Source organism: Archocentrus centrarchus, chromosome 20, assembly GCF_007364275.1.
Source record: "Archocentrus centrarchus isolate MPI-CPG fArcCen1 chromosome 20, fArcCen1, whole genome shotgun sequence".
In the NCBI taxonomy this organism is placed as follows: Eukaryota; Metazoa; Chordata; class Actinopteri; order Cichliformes; family Cichlidae; genus Archocentrus; species Archocentrus centrarchus.
This window is the reverse complement of record NC_044365.1, coordinates 15,530,405-15,547,582: the sequence shown is the minus strand read 5'-3', so window position 1 is coordinate 15,547,582 and position 17,178 is coordinate 15,530,405. Positions and strand designations below refer to the sequence as shown.

The 17,178-nt window shown below is 40.5% G+C and overlaps 2 protein-coding genes across 2 annotated transcripts; both read right to left on the bottom strand.

The window, feature by feature from the left end:
• Positions 1–642: 642 nt before the first annotated feature.
• On the bottom strand, positions 643–3,593 carry LOC115799461 (eotaxin-like). The gene is made up of 4 exons (XM_030756639.1): positions 3,489–3,593; positions 1,056–1,182; positions 925–983; positions 643–804 (listed from the first exon to the last, which is right to left on the bottom strand). Exons 1-4 carry the CDS (start codon positions 3,556–3,558, stop codon positions 779–781), a joined length of 282 nt encoding a protein of 93 aa, XP_030612499.1. The 5' UTR covers positions 3,559–3,593; the 3' UTR covers positions 643–778.
• A 5,458-nt stretch (positions 3,594–9,051) lies between these two features.
• LOC115799927 (A-agglutinin anchorage subunit-like) lies at positions 9,052–16,437 on the bottom strand. The gene is made up of 9 exons (XM_030757214.1): positions 16,289–16,437; positions 16,082–16,187; positions 15,702–15,776; positions 15,412–15,592; positions 13,966–14,078; positions 10,229–10,380; positions 10,034–10,139; positions 9,696–9,770; positions 9,052–9,597 (listed from the first exon to the last, which is right to left on the bottom strand). The coding sequence occupies exons 1-9, from the start codon at positions 16,359–16,361 to the stop codon at positions 9,411–9,413; spliced, it is 1,068 nt and encodes a 355-aa protein (XP_030613074.1). The 5' UTR covers positions 16,362–16,437; the 3' UTR covers positions 9,052–9,410.
• Positions 16,438–17,178: the final 741 nt, after the last annotated feature.

Here is a 17,178-nt window from a genome sequence, read left to right as displayed (position 1 = left end):
GGTCTGTAGAGCTAATTTGCCCCCTCGTAGATGTGCTGGTGCTTTCTTTTCAGTTTAAGAGGTCAGCTCTAACTGGAGTCAAAGAACCAGACCTCTGTTTGTGCTGCTGGTGCCCTCTGGAGAATTTTAATGGAATGGAACCAACAAATACACTACAGTATAATGTAAAAGTATTCACTTGTCTGCCTTCACACATGTATGAACTTGAGTGATATGATGTGGGCCCACTCTTTGCAGCTTTTTCTGGGAAGGCTTTCCACAGGTCTGCATGCCTAGGTGCTTGGTTTATACGTACACCTGTGGCCATGGAAGTGACTGGAACACCTGAATTCAAGGGTTTGGCAATACTGCAAGTGCCCTCTGACCTGAACTGCAGCCAGTTTGTGTACAGTTTATAGGAGGTTGAATGGCTCTGCTGTGTGGGTCACCCTCAGACACCATGACCTGCTGCAGGGTTTGGATGTCTGTGCCATAACGTTCCAGTCATTTAAGGTTAATGTATATGAGTGGAGACGTACTGTGTGAATTCTCAAACAGCAGTGGGAAAATATTTTCTCAACAATAATAATAAAGTTTATTTTCATAAAAATGTTTACTGCTAAGATGTGCTTTACATAAACACATAATAAAGAAATAGTCATATAAGCAAGAAGAAATTAAAGAATAAAACATTTTATGTGTCAAGACTGACAAATATAAAGAAAAGTGCTCTGGTTTAAATAAGTCTTTAAATGTGATGTTAAAGGAGATCCTGGTGGAGCCGACAGGCCGCGATGCTTCACACCTTCATCATGGTGGCGATGACTGCAGAGGAAAGACAGAGAGGAGCTTCAGGTTTTGTGTGTGTGTGTGTGTGTGTGTGTGTGTGTGTGTGTGTGTGTGTGTGTGTGTGTGTGTGTGTGTGTGTGTGTTAGCATAACTTACGTTCCTTGACCCACTGAGCTTTGGGATCAGCACAAAGTTTTCCATCATCTGTGTTGAAACTGGAAATAAAAGAGAAACTTGTAGCGATTGTATGTGTTTGTTTGTGTGTAGAACAACATGTGTTGACTTACATTATCGCCTTCACACAAGGTGATTTTTCACTCTGCCCACGATACGTTTCCCCCAAAACCTCTGAGCTTTTATTGATTGACGTGACCCCAATGCAGCACAGTCGACTTCTCGAAGGATTTCGACGAGCTGGGAGGGAGAAGGTCGGAAGTTTATTTGAGAAGTCTGATGACGGTGAATGGGACATTTGGGGGGCGTAACTCTGTAACCATTTACTTTACAATTTACTTTAAATGATCAAAGTGCATTAAAAATAGTAACTAGAAGTGGTCTATGTTTTCAGGTAAGATACGGTATGTTCTTCAAAATTGTGGAAAAGTGGGCCAACAGAGTTCAATGAAGTCACTGTAGAAGAAAATCTCACCATTTGGGGACCATCTTGACACATTTTATTTAGGCAGTTACGTGTAGAATTAACCAAATTAGTCAGTGGGACTTAAAAAATATGAATACAAACTGACCAATAAAATCTGAGCAAAGAAACCCAAGGAAATAATTTTTTTGTGCTCTGCATTTTTTTAATTTGACTATCATTTTGCTGCTGCAGCACATTATTAGTGCTTGAGGTTTTGTTTGTTTGTTATTCAGGTTTAGGTGTATTCCTGTAGCAGAGGTGGGACTTAGATCTGGATGCAGGAATTTTTGGAAGGATATTTTAACATTGCAAGATGAGGGCTAAGATGGTCATCAGTCATCAAAATGCAAATCAGATCAAACTGTGAACAAATGGAAGAAATTTGGGGGGGGGGGGTGGAGCCTATCCCAGCTGTCACAGGGCTAACACAGAGAGACAACCATTCACACCTATGGGTAATTTAGAGTGAGCAGGTAACCTAACCTGACTGACTGCATGTCTTTGTACTATGGGAAGAAACTGGAGTACCCGGAAGAAACCCATGCAGACACAGGGAGAAGATGCAAACTCCACACAGAAAGGCCCCGGGCCAAGGTGGAATCAAACCCAGACCTTCTAGCTGTGAGGCAGCAGTACTAACCACCATGCCACCAAATTTGTTTTCCATGGTTTTCAAAAAAATAAATTCAAACATACAGGGTTAAGGCTAAAGACTATAGCTTCACTTGTTACCAGTAGCTAGTATATCATGATTAATGTTAATTTTTTGTTTAGGTTTTCCTCCACTTTATTAAATGGTTATTAATAAAGAAGAGACAGAAAAGCAGGATAGCCACTCAGCAAACACCTCAGATCAAAACTGAACTCAGGCTGCTGCATTTGGCCTCACAGCACATTGATGCCTGCCCAACCACTGGCCTAAACCAGCACCCGAGCATAGGAAACTTCTGTTAGATTTATGTGAACAGAACCTGTTTTTAAAGCTTCAAATGTTAAATTTCCCCACACAGTTAATGTGTAAATTTGAGTAGGCAGCATGTAACAAGTACTGTATATGTACAGTCATCATTGGCCGTATCACGGTTAACTTATTGTGGCTTCACTCTATCGTGGATCTTTTTAAAATATATATTTAATTCTGTATTGCAGAGTTTTCGCTATATTGTGGGATTTTGTGGTATATCTGTACTTATATCATCACCTTCAAGTGTTCAGGCAGCTGAACTGGCAACGTACTACAACATATGTTGTCATCTTGGTGATTCTCACTCTCATTTCCTGTTTTCTGTGATATTACCTGAGACTCACAAATCAGTCATACTCACGTGATGTGTCATAACATAGCCACAGAAGAAGAAAAGAAAAGAAAAGAAAAAACGCGTATAGAAGAAATGATTATCCCACGTCTATAAATGGGAAAAGTCTGCATAAAGTTGGTGCTTGAACTCCAGTTCGAAATTCCTTTAAGACTTAACCTAAACCTTCACTTTTTAAAAACAAACTGGCGACATGAAGGGGCGTCTTTTTAGAGGCCGTGACTAACCTACAGTACCAAATTTAGCCTGGAAAGCACCGTCCATGACAGCCATCAGGTGCTCGTTGAGTAGAAGGCGGGAGTGTAAAAGATAGAAATGATACAGCTGATATAAAGGCTGTAAGAGAGTTGTTAGCCACTGACATTTACAGTTGAAACTGATAAATGCATGAAAGGCACTTTTAAGGCTTATTACATGTGAATGTTAGCTTCTTTACGCTAAAAGTAAAGTTGGTTATTATGCAGTTGTTTTACTGGTCCCACAGACCTGAGATCATCTAAATGTGACTCATTCAGGCCTCTTTTCTAAACTGAAATGAATGTGAAAACAGGCCCAAGGAGCAGTAAGGACAACATGAAACAAGCCTGAGATGAACGACCACCAGACGACTTGCAGAGAGGTCATACCAGACAAAACCAAAAAAGTCAGGACTTCAGTCAGCCAAGAGCCATTGTTGGAAACAGTAATTACTGTGATCAATTTAAGATATGTTATCTTTCTTTTTTTTTTTTTTTTTTTCTTTAGAGAAGTAAGAGCACGGTTACCTGCAGCGGCGTGGAAGCACAGACACACTGACAGCAGGAGGAGAGTGATGGAGAGGATCTTCACGGACATTTTCACCGCTGGTCTGGCTCACTGACCGTTACAACTAACAAAGTGATGAATGTTTGGATATTTATTAGCAAGCAAAAGGAACATCTGCAGAGGCCACTGATGACGTACTTCTGTAGGGCGGTGCGCTTGTGTGTGGTTGTGGCACATCACACCTCCACCCTTCTGAGCTTTAAACCACCAATCGAATGTCTTTCCGAGAAACAGCTTCACAGAAACATGTGTACAGACACTTTAATACCACCTCTTTGTGCATTGTCATGAGTGAGCCCAGATGATCTTTGGTTTTCCATTTTGACTGACACTGACTTTTTTCCTCTTGTAGTTAAAGTTAAAAAAAGAAATAGAAAAGACCATTTGCATAACTGAGTTTTTGGCAGCTTATGGAGAAATATTTATACAACAAATACTAAACTTGAGCTTTAACTTAAACCATTAAATTGAATTGCATGACAGATTCTTGGTTACATTGAGATGTTTTGCCCCTGAAAACTAAAAAGAAGCACTCACTAAAGGTCTAAAGGTATGAATACTGAAATCTAGAGGCGCACTCACGTTTGTGTGTTTCTTTTGATGTGTGCTTTAGCAGATGATCAGATGAGGTTCACACTCTGCTCTGGAGGAAATGTATGACAGAAACATGTATGACTGATATCCACACAGCAGTTTCCTGTTGGGCCTCAACTGCACTAACTGAAGTTGATGGACTCGACCTCTCTGCCATGTTTGTGCTGTTGGTGCCTTTTTTGAGCATTTTTAATGCAATTATCTGACAAATAACCAACAAACCCATTCAAAGAGTTTCTGCTTCAGTCCTGTTCAGTGAAATTCAGTCTTTTTTAGATCTTTGTCTGTTACTAATGAGCAGCTTGCTAACCACACTTGCTAGTGATAAGACTCATCATCCACATACAGTAGTTTCTATCGGACCCCCCTAAAAATCCAACATGGAGGCAGAAAACCTCTGATATGACAAAGACCTCCCACTCTGTGGTCTTCCAGTTTCATAGGGGAACTTGCAAGATAATCCAGAATGAATGACTCATTGAGCTGTAGTAGAAAAGCTCAGGAGGTCCACAATTGGCAAAAGAATTAAACTAGCTGGAAACATTTCATTCTGTACACCACATCGTATTTTAGCTTGTAGTTAAGAAAAACTTCTACTGCTACATTTAGTGACCGTGTCTTCTTGTTAATCCTTAACTGACCAATCAGCATGCATTACCAGAATATCTTTTGGGTAAAATTAGATCACGTGTAAGCAAAAGTAAAGGGTAGAAGTGTCTTATTTATATTCAGACGTGTTAAGACAACTCATAAAATCTTTGGTCTCTTTCAGATAAAAGCAGCTGTTGGTAATTATTTTAATTCCTATTTATTTCTGACTAATTCTCGAGCACCCCCTCTGCTTTGCTGTACTGTGGCACAAGAGGAAGTCGTATGGCTTTCAAAGACTGTCTCAGGTGGAGGCTTCACATGATACGGTGATGTCACAGTAGCTATTTCTATCTATGATATACAGTCTACTGCAAAGAATAAAAGCCAGTAAAATCCTGGCTTCGTCCCTTGTCAGCATGCCACACTTGTTACTATCCTTTTAGTTTCACTCCAGACTATGTCAGGCACAATACACACAAGTAACTCTTGAGAAAACAATTGTGTTGACAACAGGTTCTAAAAATAGTCATTCAGCTATAAGACATGACTGCTCTGACATCTTTACACTCGTGCAACATGTCAGGAAAAGAAGAGTGACCAAAAGGATTGCCAAAAACCTAAAATGCCCACATGATCATATTTAAAGATTGGTTGGCACATACTATAATTGAAAAACGTTACCACTTCCTAGTTCAGGGTTCAGGAACCACATGAATTATTGTAGAGGCAAAAAATGACTTGGCTCTGGATCTTGTATCAGCATTTATTAGAAAAAGAAACTGTGACCCGCCACTACACAGGAACTCCTACAGACAGTCTGAGTGCAGAAAAATGCTGATGAATGAAGAGGTAGTGTCATATTATAATGATGAACCGGAGGCAGAGAGGAGGAAGTAGGGAGGAATATTCCAGACTTGCTGTCATCCAGTTCAGGAAGCCAGTAAACTGAACTTACTGGAAACATCCCAGTCTATTTCATTATTATTATTATTATTATTATTATTATTATAAAATGTAAATACCATTGTTCCTAGCACAGAACCCTGTGGAACTCCATAATTAACCTTAGTGTGTGAAGAAGACTCCCCATTTACGTGAACAAACTGGAGTCTATTAGATGAATATGATTCAAACCACTGCAGTGCAGTACCTTTAATACCTATAGCATGCTCTAATCAAAGCTTCATCAGATGCTGATGACCTGCTGGTTGGCCTTCCTAAAAAACAGGAAACCAGAGCAGGGAGACACACTGACATATCCTCACTGCTTATCATAAATAACTAAAGTAAGGTATGAATAGAAAGTGACAGTTAGGGTTCTTCTCCCTCCATGGCTTATACAGGTGCTGGTCATAAAATTAGAATATCATGAAAAAGTTGATTTATTTCAATAATTCAAACTCAAAAAGTGAAACTTGTATATTATATTCATTCATTATACACAGACTGATATATTTCAAATGTTTATTTCTTTTAATTGTGATTATTATAACTGAAAACTAATAAAAACCCCAAATTCAGTATCTCTGAAAATTAGAGTAATGTGAAAGGGTTCAATATTGAAGACACCTGGTGCCACACTCTAATCAGCTTCAAAACACCTGCAAAGGCCTTTAAATGGTCTCTAGTTCTGTAGGCTACACAGTCATGGGGAAGACTGCTGACTTGACAGTTGTCTAAAAGACGACCACTGACACTTTGCACAAGAAGGGAAAGACACAAAAGGTCATTGCTAAAGACGCTGGCTGCTCACAGAGCTCTGTGTCCAAGCACATTAATAGAGAGGCGAAGGGAAGGAAAAGATGTGGTAGAAAAAGATGTACAAGCAACAGGGATAACCACACCCTGGAGATGATTGTGAAACAAAAGCCATTCAAAAATGTGGGGGAGATTCACAAAGAGTGGACTGCAGCTGGAGTCAGTGCTTCAAGAACCACCACGCACAGACGTATGCAAGACATGAGTTTCAGCTGTCGCAGCTCTTGTGTCAAGCCACTCTTGAACAAGAGACGGCATCAGAAGCGTCTCGCCTGGGCTAGAGACAAAAAGGACTGGACTGCTGCTGAGTGCTCCAACGTTATGTTCTCCAATCAAAGTAAATTTTGCATTTCCTTTGGAAATCAAGGTCCCAGAGTCTGGAGGAAGAGAGGAGAGGCACAGAATCCACGTTGCTTGAGGTCCAGTGTAAAGTTTCCACAGTCAGTGATGGTTTGGGGTGTCATGTCATCTGCTGGTGTTGGTCCACTGTGTTTTCTGAGGTCCAAGGTCAACGCAGCCATCTACCAAGAAGTTTTAGAGCACTTTATGCTTCCTGCTGCTGACCAACTTTATGGAGATGCAGATTTCATTTTCCAACAGGACTTGACACCTGCACACAGTGCCAAAGCTACCAGTACCTGGTTTAAGGACCATGGTATCCCTGTTCTTAATTGGCCAGTAAACTCGCTTGACCTTAACCCCATAGAAAATCGATGAGGTATTATGAAGAGGAAGATGTGATACGCCAGACCCAACAATTCAGAAGAGCTGAAGGCCACTATCAGAGCAACCTGGGCTCTCATAACACCTGAGCAGTGCCACAGACTGATCGACTCCATTGCTGCAGTAATCCAGGCAAAAGGAGCCCCAACTAAATGTTGAGTGCTGTACATGCTCACACTTTTCATGTTCATACTTTTCAGTTGACCAACATTTCTACAAATGCTTAATATTCTAATTTTTGGAGATACTGAATTTGGGGTTTTCATTAGTTGTCAGTTAAAATCATCAAAATTAAAAGAAATGAACATTTGAAATATCAGTCTGTGTGTAATGAAGGAATATAATATACAAGTTTCACTTTTTGAATTACTGAAATAAATCAACTTTTTCATGATATTCTAATTTTATGACCAGCACTTGTATATTCCTGCTGTGTGTCATGCTTTTTATACATTAAAGGTAAAAATATAGTCACAAATCTTCCTGCAGACTCCTCTATCCTCTTTTTTTTACAGATGCATTCCAGGAATTGAAACATAGTGATTAATTTGTCATTCACAGGCAGGACAGGGGAGTCAGTGAAGCACAAAATAAAGAAACAAAAACAGCTCATTCATACTGGTGAATGAATGAAACATAATCACTAACAGGGCTGGTCACTTCATTTAGTCTCTTCAAGCTAAACTAAAAAAAAAAAAGAAAGACCATATCTTAAAGTGCTGACAGAATGACTTATGAGGGTGATGATACTCTCTCCTGGCAGGCACTTGCTTTTGCACAAGAAATGTGTCACAAGTACAAAAAACTGAAAGGAAAGTAAGACAGTGCTGTGTCACTTCACTGAGTTTTGCAGGCATTTATTTATCCAAAACTCTCTTAAAGTCCCATCACAACATTAGGTTGAGCTCTGGACTTTGGGCCATTGCGGCACCTTGAAACTTTTTGTGCTTGGGATCATTGCATGACCCAGCCTGGGCCAAGCTTTAGCAGTCAGATGATCTCCTCTGATTTGACTCTAAAATACTTTGGTATCCAGAGGACTTTATGGTTGACTCAATGACTGCAAGATGCCCAGCCCCAGTGGCTGCAAAACAAGTCCAAACCAGCACTGTGTTTGATAGTTGGTATGAGGTATTTGTGTTAATATACTGTGTTTGACATTCAATGAATGTGGTGCTGTGCATTATGGCCGGACATTTGCACTTTGGTCTCGTCTGTCCAAAAGACATTGTACCAGACATCTTGTGGTTTCTTCAGATGCAACTTGGCAAACCTTCCAAATACGCCATACTTGTTCAGTCTTTTCTGACTGTATTATCTTGAATGTTAACATGCTAACTGAGGTCTGTGGAGTCTGAAAAGTATCTGAGCATTGCACGGTCTGACCTTGTGATCATTTGCTTGGACGTGCACACCTGGAGCGACTGGTAGCTGTCTTTTAATGTTTTTCACTTCTCACTGTAGAAAGATGGCCTTCAAATTGCTTGGAAATTGCCTTATAGCCCTTTCAAGATTGATGTGCAGCAACAATTGCTTCTCTAAGATCACTGGCAGTATCTTGCCTCTTTGGCATTGTGATAACATACACTTGATTGCTCCATACCAAGAAATTGCTAAATGTCTGCTTTTATAGAGATGCTCATACTCGCTGATGATTAGCAGCACCTGGCTGCTACTTATCCTCTTATTTACTCAGTTTTTCTGCTTCTACATTTAGGCTTTGTTTTTATTAAATAATGACAATATAAAGCCTGAAAGAGGGTGTAGTTTCTTTTTCACATGTTCATCAGCTTGTTATCATTGTGGATAATTCAAAGTCAATGAGCTGAAGACAAAGAAAAAAAAAAACACTGAATGTAAGACGGTATTTAAACCCTTTATTTCTGAACATCGTGGCTGCATCATTTCTCCTCAGAAGAAGTTGTGACAGGATTTCCAATAAATATATATCGAAAGACATCAAGACAATTAAATTAACTAGTGAACTATATCAAACAAAATGTTGTACAGTAAATGCTGATAAATAAACATGACAATAAATATTTATCCTACTGTAACAGCACAGGTCAATTAAATTCAACTAATAAATAGTTCCACGTTTAAATGAATTGAAAGAAACTAAAAATTAATCATAATAATTTAACCTAAGTATGTTCATCAGGTGTTCTCCAATAACGGTATAACATTTGAACAAATGTTCAGAGGTGTTTTCTTCATCAGACGGAGGCCCGCTCATCCCGCCTCTCTGACAAGGTCCCAGCAGGGGACGTGTTGGAGGTAGATGAGGAGGAAGGCAGAGCAGTGGAGGGTGATGGAGGAGAGGTGGTGGACGTTATGATGGACAGGAGGGAGGTTGGAGATGTAGAGACCGCAGATGGGATGGTGGACCGGGCTTTTGCTTTCCTGAGGAAAAAAAACACAAAGACAAAAATGAGACTACAGGTTTGACTGCAGGACCGAATAAAAGTGTCAATGAGCATGTGATTAAACATTAAACTCACTCGAATTCAGCAATCTTGGGAAGAACCCAGGGAGCTCTCACATAGGAGCAGAAAAGACCGGACTGTGTCTGGAAGCTGCAGGAATGACAAACAAATTAAACATTAATACTTAAAAAATGCATTTTATTAAATTGGCTTTGTTCAGTGTTAAACTGCCTGGTAAGTTGCTTTAAAGTACTGAAATATCGGCATAATTCAAAACCACACACCAACTTTAGATTACCTCTATGTACCCAGTATATTTAGTTGAAAAGCAAAGATCTTAGTTGATTAAAGTTAATCTTCAACAGTTTTTCAAGACCATAAGCATTCTTTTAAGGCCTCAAAGTATTACTTACATGACTGCATTGACACATGGATGCCTTGCTCTCTGGACCAAGTATCCCAAGATTGGTTCCTTAATCTCCTTATTGGTGACTTTGGTGCAGCAACTTGCCGGCTTTACTGTTGAAAGAGAGATGTTTAAATAAAGGCATTTTAATATAAAATAGCACCATTTGAAAGCTCTTAAGCAGACTTTATTTTAAACTTACTTTCTGATCCAGACACAGTCACAGCCACCAGAACAACAGCGACCAGCGCAAACAGACTTCCAGAGTTTACCATTTTCAAAAAGCTTGATAAATATGAGGTTAAATATGCAGTAAACCTTCGTCTCTGCAGAGCTTGATGAACTGACAAATGTCTCGAGACGTTGGATATTTAAAGCGATCCGAAAAAGCAGAAGCGATCCGTCCGGTTTCCTCATCTTCCTTCTTTTTTCTGACCTTTTCTCCTCCTTTTTCTTCATGTGAAGGAGTTTCGTGCTGATGTGGAGAATTCCAAGACACTTACATCCGGAAGCACTTTTATCACAGAGTGTCAAAGAGAAGTGGTGGTAATGGTTTGTCCTGACTATTCAAGTGTGGGTGTTAGGAGTTGCACAAAAGCTGCAGGTCATTCTTATTTTAATTAGTAGATTCATTAGAGATTATTAATTCTTCAATTAATCAATTAAGTAAGAGTAAATCAGTTATTCAACTTTATCTAAACTGGTCATGGCTAAAAATAAGAATTCTCTGTTAAAGCTTTCATTTGAAGTTATTTTAGGGGCAGCACGGTGGCGTGGTGGTTAGCACTGTTAACATCTAGGTCTGGGTTCGATTCCCCTTTGGCCCAGACCTCTCGCTGTGTGGAGTTTGCATGTTCCCCCTGTGTCTGCGTGAGTGGTTGTCTGTCTCTCTGTGTTAGCCCTGCGACAGGCTGGCGGCCTGTACAGGTGTACCCTGCCTCTCACCCTGTGTCAGCTGGGATAGGCTCCAGCCCCCCCCCCCCCCCCCCCCCCCCCCCCGCGATATAGATATATCTAGATATATCTTTCATCCATTCATTCATTTATTCTATTCCACTTATCCTTTTGGTGTCACAATGTTACTTATGTTAAAGTAAATTTCTGTAGTATGCATGACAAACTCTTTGGCAATCATTCTGGGCAGGGCACGTTCACGTATGCTGTCACAAGCATGTTCCAGTGCCGTGACGCATGGACGTGTCACTTTGAACCCCGGGTCCCTGCGCATGTGTGAGAAATTATGCAACACTAGAGTTTGGGGAAAACGGAAGAAAGTCTTCAAATTTTACAGAAACCTTTATGAATAAGGGGAAGTAACTGAAAGCCATTGCAAGCACAGTCACACTCCAAAGACTTGGTAGATTTAGGAGAAATACTGTCCATTAAAAGTAAAATGAGGACATGATGACTTCAGTAAACTTGTACATAACAATGAATTTCATGTAAAATAAATTTCAAAATCTCAAATGAGTATTTGGAGTAAGATTCCTATTAAACTTGGAGACAGGTGCAAAATTTAGGTAGCAGTAATGGTGTGTGAATCACTGTTGAAATATAAAGTCTAGTGTCTGTTTATTTGGCAACAATATTTTTTAACAAAAGTCAAATGAACAGAAAACTAGACAGCATTCACTGCAAAAAAAAATCCTTAACATTTTATTTCTAAGCACCTTTCATCACATCCAAGGACATGTTATGGGGAAAACAAGACAATCACATAAAAGGACAAACAGAAACTAAAACGACCAAAAGGAACTAAGAGTATGCAATTTTGAACAGGTAAGTTTTGAGTCGTGATTTGAAGATATGTAGAGCGTCAATATTGGGAATGTCAGGTGGGAGAGAATTCCATAGCTGGAGGGTGGAGGGTGGAGGGTGTGAAAGGAGGAGGTGATGTGAAGAAGTTCGGCCAGATAAGGAGGGGCGAGGTTGTGGATGGCCTTAAATGCAAACAGGAGGATTTTTTTTTTTTTTTTTTTTTTTAGCCTGTCATGTCTGGCAGTTTTCGCACTCAGAATATGATCCGAATACGCTGGTGTACCAAACATATTTGCTTTTCCAAGAATAGCTCTTTAAGTTTTACAATAGGCTACTCTTGTTAGCATGTATTTAGTTTGTATTTTGATTTTATTTTATTTATTTATACCAGGCGTGACAGGCAGAAAGGAAAGGGTACAAAAAGGAGTGAGAAAGAAAAACAAAAACAAAACAAAGGTGAGAAAAGAATAATCAAAGAATGATATCCACATATCTACACCTGCACACACATACGCATACACCCAAACACACACATAATCCTGCTGTTGCTTGCAAGTAATGTGTGTATGTGCCTCTGTCATGGAATGTACTCACCAATGGAGGCAAGAAACTGCAATCCTGCCCCTCGTGATCCAGAGGCGAACGGGAAAGGACCCAGGGGACGCGGCCTATCCACGGCCCACCAGGACATCAGAAGACGAGAGGCCACACATCCCGATGGCAACTGCGCACACACCCCAGAGGAGGAAGGAGGGAGACCCCAGACGGACCCCCCCACGGCCAAACGGCAAGAGTCCAGACAGCCAGAGGCAATGAGCAGCCAACCCCCGCCGCGGGCCGGCATCCCCCGCACGAGCCGCGAATGCGGCCCCAGGGCCCCAGGCGCCCGAGAACCGCCCGACACCCAGCAGAGCCCCCCCCACGCCAAAGAGGCCCGAGCCACCCCCAGGCCACAACCGCCAAGGGAGCGGGCCAAGAACCACGCCAAGACATCCAGCCGCGAACCCCGGGACCCACGGGCACCCGACACTCCAAGGGCAGCAGTGGCAACCAGCAGGAAGCAGCAGGAAGCGATAGGGAGTGATAGGGAGGGGGGACTCCCACCCTAAACAGGAGGATTTTGAACTGAAGAATTCTGAACTTAACTGGAAGCCAGTGGAGCTGCTGAAGGACTGGGGTGACGTGGTGAAATGAGGGGGTTCTGGTGATAATGCGAGCATCAGAGTTTTGAACTATTTGAAGCTTCTGGAGGGATTTGTGAGGGAGGCCAAATAGAAGGGAATTACAATAGTCAATATGGGAGGTAACAAGACTAAACAAGGATGGAGGTGGTATGTGGGGAGAGGGAGGGGCGGAGGTGATTTATGTTTTGTAGGTGGAAATATGCAGACTGGGTAATACTACTGATATGAGAGTGAAAGGATAGAGCGCCGTCTAGGATGACACCCAGACTCTTAACCTGAGGGGAGGGGAAAACTGAGGAGCTGGTGATGGTGAGGGAGAAACTGCCGACTTTGGATAAGGTGGATTTTGTTCTGATGACGAGGAACTCAGTCTTGTCACTGTTTAATTTAAGAAAGTTTGAGGTGAACCAGGATTTGATTTCAGATAAGCAGGTGGTGAGGGAGGAGGGTGGGAGGGAAGAGTTAGGCTTTGTGGATAAATAGAGCTGAGTGTTAACTGCGAAAACAATGGAAATGTTGAATTTACAAAAAATATTGCCAACGGGTAAGTGATGAAAAGGAGGGGCCCCAGGACAGAGCCTTGAGGCACACCTGACATTACAGGAGAGGGAGGGATTTGAAAGATTTAAGCTGGATGAACTGAGTGCGGCCTGAGAGATAAGAACCAGTCAAGAGGGTTGTGGGAGCTGCCGATAGAAGCTAATCTGTAGAGAAGGATGGTGTGGGAGATGGTGTCAAAGGCCACACTCAGATCAAGGAGGATAAAGAGTAATCCAGAGTCAGCTGCCATGAGAATGTTTTGTGATTTTCAATAAAGCAGTTTCTTTGCTATGGTGGGGGCAGAAACCAGACTGGAATTGTTCATAAAGTCTGCGTTACATAGATGTTAAGTTGAATAACAACAGTTTTTTTCACAGTATCTTGGAAATGAAGGGTAGGTTAGAGATGAGGGAAGATTATTGTAGTTGTTTGGATCAGAACCAGGCTTTTTCAGAACTGAGGTGACAGCTGCAGTTCAGAAGAGAGTGGGAACAATTCCAGTGGTAATCGAAGAATTAATGATGGCAGATATGAAGGGGAGGAGAGAGGAGAGGCAGGATTTAACCAGAGCTGTAGGAAGAGGATCAAGAAGACATGTGGAGGGCTTGGATTTCTGGATGAGGTCAGTGATTTCAGAGGGAGATGGTAGTTGAAAGCCGGAGAGCAGCTGATAGAGGTGGGGAAGTTTGGATGGAGGGAGGGGAGCAGAAACAGGACACAGATGTTGGTGGATTTTGTTGATTTTTTTTCTCCACAACTTAAGGGCGTTACAGTGCAGTAAAAATGAGAAGGAAATAAGTCAGCGGGGTGGAAAATATTATTTAGCAGTGAAAACAGTGAGAAGATAACTGGAATAATGTATCACAGGAGAAAGGCAGCTCGCATGTTCAAAAGTTCATTCGGCCAAAGAACACAAGACATCGCCAAAAAAAACATCGAAACACCAAAATGTTTACACTGGTAAGCACTGGTAAGTCCACTTAACCGGATGTTCTGTGGTCCCAGAGGTGTTAGATATTAACAGGAGTTTTTCTGTATTTCTTACTAACTGCAATGCATTGTGGGATTAAAAACATCAAAAGGAGGCAGCTGTTACACTGACAGGCTTTGTTTGGATTTTGGTCTCTGGAGCTGGAGAAACTGCCTTCACATTTCTGCAATTAATATTAAAATATATATATTTTAATATTAAAATAATGTACCTCAAAAGACTTAATATAATTTTATTTAGAAAGAATTGTTAAATCATGAATATACTGTGAGTAAAGTTATGAGGAAGCTGCTCCCATCGGTCTTCCCCTCTCATTTTCTTCATTCACGAGCTTCTCAAAGTTCTCCTTCCATGATCTCCACACACTCCTCACTCGTTAGTAAATTTCCAGTTCATTACTGTTTTTCTGTTACTGTTTTTTTTTTTAGCTGTATTTCTCAGAAAGAAATGGCAGAAACACACACAGTAAGATGGAAATAAAAAGGTGGATGCTAGATCACTAATTCAGTTTTTATTTCTGACCATCAGAGTCTGCTCAACAAAAGCTTTAAATAAATATTTCATGATATTTGCTCATTTCTGGACTCCATCAGAATGTGTTTGATCCACAAATCGATCATACAAATAGATGATCAAATTTCAAACCATCATGTTTGCACATCTTCACCTTATGACACTGTTTCAATAAATAATCTTTAAGCTTGGTGAACACATGCCTGCATGTAGTTATAATAAAACAAACTTTTCCTTGTATACAGCGACTTGGAAAAACTGAAAGCTACACTTTCCAATAAATATTTTCCTCCACTGTATCAGCACAGATCAATCAGATTCAACTAATAAATAATTAATATTTAATAATGTAACGTAAGTTTGTTCAGGAGCTTTGCAGAGGCGTTTTCTTCATCAGACGGAGGCCCGCTCATCCCTGCTCTCTGAAAAGGTCTCAGCAGGGGACGTGTTGGAGGTAGATGAGGAGGAAGGCAGAGCAGTGGAGGGTGATGGAGGAGAGGTGGTGGATGTTATGATGGAGAGGAGGGAGGTTGGAGATGTAGAGACCGCAGATGGGATGGTGGACCGGGCTTTTGCTCTCCTGAGAAAAGACAAAAATATATGAGATTACAGGTTTGTGACTGCAGGACTGATTACATGACTGAGTAAAAGTGTCAATGATCATGTGATTAAATAAACATTAAACTCACTCGAATTCAACAATCTTGCGAAGAACCCAGGGAGCTCTCACATAGGAGCAGAAAAGACCGGACTGTGTCTGGAAGCTGCAGGAATGACAAAGTTAAACATTAATACTTAAAAAAAAATGCATTTTATTAAATTCATTTGGCTCAAATAATTTCCTATAAAAATACTGAATATTCAGCTTAATTCAAAACCACACACCATTTAAAAAAATTAAAAGAAAAAGCACTAAGCACTTCAGATCTAAAATTGTAGAATAACTCCATGTATCCACTATATGTAGTTGGAAAGCAAAAATCTTAATTTAAAAATCTGATGTTTTTTAAATCTCTAACAAATTTTCTTGACTATAATCTTTTTTTTTAAGTCTCAAAGTATTACTTACATGACTGCATTGACACATGGATGCCTTGCTCTCTGGACCAAGTATCCCATGATTGGTTCCTTAATCTCCTTATTGGTGACTTTGGTGCAGCAGGTAGCCAGCTTTTCTGTTGAAACAGGAATTATGTGTTAAAAAAGGCATTTCTTTTATATAAAATAGAGCCATCTGAAAGATCTTAAACAGAGTTTATCTTAAGTTTAAACTTACCATTTGATGCAGACACACTCACAGCCAGCAGGGCGACAGCGACCAGCGCAAACAGACTTCCAGAGTTTACCATTTTCAAAAAGCTTGATAAATATGAGGTTAAATATTCAGTAAATGATTATTTGGTCCTTCTTCTCCCTTTGTCTCCGCAGAGCTCGATGAACTGACCAATGTCTCGAGACGTTGGATATTTAAAGACCTGAAAAAGCAGAAGTGATCCGTCTGGTTTTCTCCTTCTTTTTCTTCATGTGAATGAGTTTAAGGCTGATGTCAGGGGAATTCCGAGACACATCCGGAATCACTTTCATCGCACAGTTTCCAACAGAAGCGGTGGTGATGGTTGCAGGTCATACTTGTGGCATGACTTATTTTATTAGTAGATTAATTAAAGATGGTTTATTTATTGAAGACTTAATAAAGAGCAATGAGTGTAAATTAGTTATTTAACTTCATCTAAACGGGTCATGGCTAAACATAAGAATGCTCTCAGTTAAAATAACTTATGAATCAAAGCTTTTTAATAAAATTTTAACTATTCTCATTTTAAAAAGTCAGTTCTGAAGTATGACACGAACTCTTTGGTAATCATTCTGGGCAGGGCACCTTAAAGTATGCTGTCACAAGCCGCCTCCAGCACCGTGACACATGTATGCATCACTACATCGACCTCTGGGCTCCTGCACATGTGTAACAAACTGTGAAACACCAGAGTTTGTGGAAGAAAATCTCCAAATATTTACTAAGTAACTGAAAGCCATGGCGAACTTTAAGAGTTACCTTTTCATTCAGTTAACAGTATGAACAAACTCTGGAGTAGATTTAGGAGAAATAGTGTGCATTAAAGGCAAAGTGAGGAAACAATGAACTCCATGCAAAATACAATAAATCAC

Coding starts and splice junctions, on each gene's coding strand:
- LOC115799461 (XM_030756639.1), bottom strand. CDS start 3,558: ATGTCCGTGAAGATCCTCTCCATCACTCTCCTCCTGCTGTCAGTGTGT. Junction 1,183..3,488: donor GTGCTTCCACGCCGCTGCAG/GTAACCGTGCTC, acceptor TCTCCCTCCCAG/CTCGTCGAAATCCTTCGAGA. Junction 984..1,055: donor CCTTGTGTGAAGGCGATAAT/GTAAGTCAACAC, acceptor TTTTATTTCCAG/TTTCAACACAGATGATGGAA.
- LOC115799927 (XM_030757214.1), bottom strand. CDS start 16,361: ATGGTAAACTCTGGAAGTCTGTTTGCGCTGGTCGCTGTCGCCCTGCTG. Junction 15,777..16,081: donor CCATGTGTCAATGCAGTCAT/GTAAGTAATACT, acceptor TCATTCCTGCAG/CTTCCAGACACAGTCCGGTC. Junction 10,381..13,965: donor GAACTGCAGCTGTCACCTCA/GTTCTGAAAAAG, acceptor CAACGTCTCGAG/ACATTTGTCAGTTCATCAAG.